The sequence below is a fragment of the Halichoerus grypus genome, chromosome 9 (genome assembly GCF_964656455.1).
Source record: "Halichoerus grypus chromosome 9, mHalGry1.hap1.1, whole genome shotgun sequence".
In the NCBI taxonomy this organism is placed as follows: Eukaryota; Metazoa; Chordata; class Mammalia; order Carnivora; family Phocidae; genus Halichoerus; species Halichoerus grypus.
The window spans coordinates 94,871,154-94,877,153 of NC_135720.1; the positions used below are offsets into that span (position 1 = coordinate 94,871,154).

The 6,000-nt window shown below is 33.5% G+C and overlaps 1 protein-coding gene across 1 annotated transcript in view; it reads right to left on the reverse strand.

Moving 5' to 3' along the window:
* The window catches only part of GFRAL (GDNF family receptor alpha like), a 64,592-nt gene extending 58,821 nt beyond the window's left edge, over positions 1–5,771 (reverse strand). The window contains exons 1-2 of the mRNA XM_036120580.1: positions 5,750–5,771; positions 1,367–1,501 (exon numbers count right to left, since the gene is read on the reverse strand). Of these exons, the coding sequence (XP_035976473.1) occupies positions 1,367–1,501; positions 5,750–5,771 (157 nt within the window). The remainder of the gene's footprint in view (positions 1–1,366; positions 1,502–5,749) is intronic.
* Between the last annotated feature and the right edge of the window lie 229 nt (positions 5,772–6,000).

Consider the following 6,000-nt stretch of genomic DNA (forward strand, 5'->3'; position numbering starts at 1 on the left):
TAAATGTTATAATTCATGACACATTGAATGCAGTATTTTAAATTGCCTTATAAAATGTAATGAGGAGCTTCATTATCAAAACCAATGACAGATTTTTTTTGTCATTGTCTTCTAGTCTCATCTTAAAGTTATTGTGTTACCTTGAGCAAATTATGCTTTTAAAATTCTTTTCCTGAACTATAATAAGAAGGTTGGGTTAAACAGTTATAACTTTCTATGGAGTATGAACAGTCCATGTACTACTTTCAAGGGCCGGAAAAAGAAGGAAATCTTTCTCCCTTCCTCTGCATTCCATGTGATTCCTTGAGGTCCTGTGGATGGGCAGAGGTTCTGATGATGGAGATTGTAAACGTTGGCCATCAGAACTATAGGTTGCTGCCTTTTAACCCAACGCGCTCCCCTCTACATCTTTTGGGAAGTAGAGGAAGCATATTGCAGATAGGCAAGAGTCATGAGCAGTACAGAATTCAATCTTTCTGAAATGAATAGAGAAAGTGAGACATGGAAGAATCTATTGTTATTTTCCCTTTTCAATTTTTCTTACTGAATATTCCAGAAAGTTTATTACATTTTTATAGTATTATAATATCCATTATACAGGATGATAAATTATGTTAGAATACAATTTTTTGTAACATTTTGTGGATAATAGTATTAGGGCAATGTCTCACGGTATCATCAGTTTATCTATTTTTAGCGAATGGAGTTCTGCTATAATGCTCCATTCAATATTTATTCAACTAATTGATATAGTTTGGCTTTTTTTTTTTTCTTTTACACAAGTAACAGTAACTCTAATCTTCATATTCTCTACCCTGTGGGACTCTCCTCAAATATTTGGAATGTAGGACAAGTTAAAAATAAAAAATATATTTTAAATTGTTCTTGACACAGGTGGAATGGAAGACAGCATATCTGTTACAAGGAAATAAAATGTGAATTACAACATGTGTGATGTGTGTAACATGTATTACACATACAAATAATAACAATGCTTTTGATCATCACAAATGTTATTTTTTCTATTTTATCATTGAGATATTAACATGTAAGCAAAAAGATATTTGAAAATGTTTTGCCATACTTCTGACAAGCATGCATATAATTATAACATTATACATGGTGAGATAAGTAAAAAAAAAAATTTGAAATCTCATAAAGCTACCCACAGTGCATTAGGACTCTTGAGTTTTTGTAACCACATTCACTAATAAGCAACTGAAGGTGAATCACTTGAATATCAAGTTTGAGTAAGGTGTTTAGAGCAAAGCTAACTTAGTTCCCAGGATAGTGACAGAAAAAATCCAAACCTATTTTTATCTCAGTAAAAGGAAATCATTTGAGTGTGTTTTAAATAATGTTTTACCTGAAACATTGCACGAATCTTCCATTATTCTCCATGCATATTTACATCCATTTGCATCACTTAGGCATTGCTCTCTTAAATATGTGCAATCAGTGGTTTGGGAAGCAGATTCATTTTCAAAGCCTAGCACCATAGCTGAAATAACAACAGTAACAGAACAACCACACGTTTGCAATATTACAGCATGGCAGTTGTTTACCTCAAAACTAAGTCATTGATGATAAAGAACAGAGTTAATGAAAATACAATCTGATAAAATCATTACAAGGTTGGAGTGGATCTTAACCTTCCTTCTAGCTATAGATCTATATTCCTCCTATAGAAGATTCTTCAATGAAGAGCCTACACTCGCGCTCTTATTTGATGCCTATTCATTCCTTGATTTATAGGTTTATGACCATTGCTCTATTGAAACTGCTCTTTAAACTTCCCTGATCATCTCCAAAACATCAAACTTAATAGTTTTAAGACTTCATCTTGCCTACTTTTATCACTGAACATTTTGTTGCCATTTTGTTCTTGAAACTCCTCTTCCTTTGGCAACCCTCTCTTCTAGTTCCCTTGATACTTATTCATTTGATATTTTTCTGACCATAGTTAGAATTCTTCCCAGGATCCTCGTCTTTTTCTGGTGAACTATATTTTTAGCTTAATGTCTATCCTCAGATTTTTCCCATTCTCATTTTACACATTCTCTGTGGGTACTTCCATGTACTATCATAATTTTAACTAAAACCTCTAGACTGATGATTCTCAAAAGTATCACCCAATCCCATTATTTTTCAGTATTCCAGTTATATTTGTTGATATCTCCACCTAAATGTTCCAGACACATTTCCAGACTATAATATCTTTCTATCATCACCACTCCCTGGTAGACCACCCTGCTCCACCAATTTCACCATTCTCATAAGCACCCTCACTAGAAACCTTGGATTCCTGATAGATACCTTTTTTATCCTCAACTTCACTCTCCTATATCAATTTTTACATAGTTCCCTGACTCTTATTTTGAATATTTGACCAACTCACAAATTATTCAATGTGCCTCCAGTTTCATCTTATTCACATCGGTTCTTTACAACCCCTAACCTGCGTACTGTACCATTTTAGCCCTGCCATTTCTCTGCTTCATCCTTTAGATGGTTCCTTATAGCATAACTCTTATATTCCTTATCATATGCAATCTGGGGAGTCCTTGAACATTTATAGTTTCCCAAATGCTCCATGCTGTCTTATACTTCTGAGTATTTACTTTATGATTATTAGCAGGCACTCCATTTCTTTTTCTGCTGGAATAACTTTTTTTTTGGTCTGTTAATACTCAACACAATGATTACCTGTTTTATGGAACCCTTCCCTGACTTCAATACCCTCTTTTCCTATATCCAAATTGATTTAACACCCCTCATTTGTTTCACTACTATCTTAGGATTTCCCCAACCATAGCTCTACTGCTCTGTAATGAAAGTATGTATTTACATGCTTGTCTCCACTGCTGGGTTCTAGGGTTTTATTAGACAGGCATTAGACATAATTCATAATTGTATCCTCATCATCAAACACAATGACACATTATGTATGTATACTGACTTAAACCAACCTGAATAGTTGTTTAAGAATGAGTTATAAATAAGTAACTGATACTATAATACAAATAACACCTTCCAGATATTTACAAGTTATTTTGGGTAGAAGAGAAGTTTCCAGTAAGTTTTCTAAAAATATCAAGAAAGTAGCAATGCTAATTTAGTATATTGTTCAAATTACCTGAATTGATTCTGCAAGCATACAAACTGACACTTGCTTAATCAATCCGTAGAAAAATATGGGAACTGCAATTGAATTATAGAGACAATATATTAAGTATAATCAAGAGACCTCAAGCTATGTCTTAGAGCCAAATTATTTGGATTTTTAAAAAGATGTTAATTCTGAATCACCTGTGACAATGCAGAGTTACAGGCTTCAAGTAAAATCTACAATCTTGTCTTTATCTTACCTCTTTCAAACCTCTTCTCCTAAGGAGAATCCAAGACAACTCATAGGATCATATGTACTATTTGCTGGGTCACTGCATTTGGAGATTAGGCCCAAGGGTGTGGTTCAGTCACATTTTTCTTGTCGAGGGCTGGAGTGGAAATTGACATATCAGCCTTCTGTTTTTTCATGTGTTCATAGATAATCTCATCTAGCCAAAATCCTGTCCTAGGTTAGCAAGCCTGGAGAAAGAGAAAGAGAGCCCCTTCGATTCTGGCCCAAAGTTATTTGTTTTAATCCAGCTTGCCAAAGACCCTCAGGTATTTTATGTCAGAAACTCAACTCATAAGAAACTGGAATTTTATTTGACATTGATCATTACATTTTGTGAATAGCTCCCTCAGGAAACTTATATGTGATAGTATTCTGAATATATCATCAAAACCTTACCAGTACCTCAGTCTAGTGATGGTTAATGAATTCTACATATTATCTTTCCCAAATTTATTTCATTTTCTTCCATATTTAAAATTTTAAGTTCCACTTGATTGTTTATTTTACGTGATTTTCCACACCTTCCATTTGGATGAAATATTGAATCTACTAAGAAAACCATCTCAGAGATCTGGCCCACAAGAATGAAAATAACTTTAGCTTTCCAAAATTTTAGTCATTCCTTACTATGATTTGTAGCCACATACTTAATCCAGGAATTTCCAAGGATTCTCTTGAAATGCTCAGTGAAAAACAAGTTCTGTTTTATTTTTTTTTAAAGATTTTATTTATTTATTCATGAGAGAGAGAGAGAGAGAGGCAGAGGGAGAAGCAGGCTCCCCGCAGAGCAGGGAGCCTGATGTGGGACTCGATCCCAGGACCCTGGGACCATGACCTGAGCTGAAGGCAGATGCTTAACTGTCTGAGCCACCCAGGTGCCCCAAGTTCTGTTTTAAAATAGTAAGATGAGGAATACTGTACATAATATCACCCTCTTAAGGCTTATCATGATAATACATTTTCTATTTTAAAAATTCACTATGTCAAACATTTCTTTGGCTATATAAACTTTCCCACATCACAAGACCTACTTAGATGATGTTAAACAAGTATTCTGAAGAATGCACTATGGGAAATACTGCTTAAACCTATCAAATAGTACAGTTTTGACCCTAGCAGTATTAGAAATCCTTTCCCTCCTTCATGCATCCTAATGTCAAGGTTAATTTAGAAGTGAAACTTGAAAACAAGCGGCCATCCTTGCTTTTTCAACTGGGGCCATAATGAGATTGTAGTGTATTTTATGTGTTCTGTTTTATTGTTGCCTTATCTACAAAAGTTAAAGTTTCTTAGATTTCTCTTTATAATAAAGAATAGAAATAAGGAAATATTATTAAAATAAATACAAGAAGCAAAATTTTGGGCTAATGAATAACTATTATTTAAACTAAAGAAAAACCGAAGATACATAAAAGATTCCATTCCTTCTTCCCTTAATTTTTGCACTTGATTTATTTTGACTCTCCTTTTATGTTCAACATAATTTGAAATAACCCTCTTCGTTTTCATGCCCACAATTATGTCTTTATTCATCAATATCTATTAGTGTAGAATAAGCAAAAACAATACTGGCTTTGTTTTATTGAATGGAATATTAATATTCAGCTATAATCATAACTATCTCTTTTCCTGAATTCATTTTATAGATTCTACTAAATTCTGAGAAAATATAGTAGCATCCCCAATAACACATATAGGAAGTAGATCTTCATGAATTCTACTTTAACTATAAATGAATTCTTTTCTACCAACATCTTACAATACATTTACACTACCCAACACAAGAGGGATAAATCCAAACCTTATCTCTGGCTCACAAAAATTGACTGAAATGTGAAGCATTTGATGGGACGTTAAGTTGGTTTATCCTACAAAATGACTCCTCCTCAGTAAATAGTAGTGCTTCAAAATTAGGGGAACTGAGTGATTTAAATTAATCTCATTTTAATTTAATTTCAAAGAAAAATAGATAATTTGAAATTTGTCATCTTATAACTTGTAAATAAATACTGGAAGGTTTCATTTCTCAAAGGCTCTAGTATAGATTCCATATATACTAGAATTCCATAAATCCTAATAAATAACTCAAAGTAACTGGATTATCTCACACAATAAAATAGAAACAGCCTGAGAGATCATTGCAATTCCTGCATTATGTGTTTTCTACAGTTATAAGTAAGTGTACATTTCTGAAAAAGTTATAAACCACGTTAAAGTATGCATTTGTAATTGATACTTCTTATTATAAGCCCATTAGTTTAATCAACAGATAAGTCAGATAAGACAGCATTCAGTTCATGAAGAATTGGTGTTATGAATCCAGGTAAACTAGAAGCATGATTCACTTACCAAGGAAAATGAAGACTATCATGCTGGACAACTTGGGGATATTCACCTGGAAAGAAAGGCAGACGTGTTTACTCCAACTGCCTTCTGAACGGTAACTGTCCAGATAAGGCTTCAGTTTCTGCTCTTGCTTCCTGAAAGCATTACTGATTCAAATCAGCTTCCTTTGTCACCATCTCCTCACCAATCTTTCCTGAGCTGTGAACTTTCCTAATTATGGCCAAATTCAATTATTTTCTTCTGAGCATACTAAT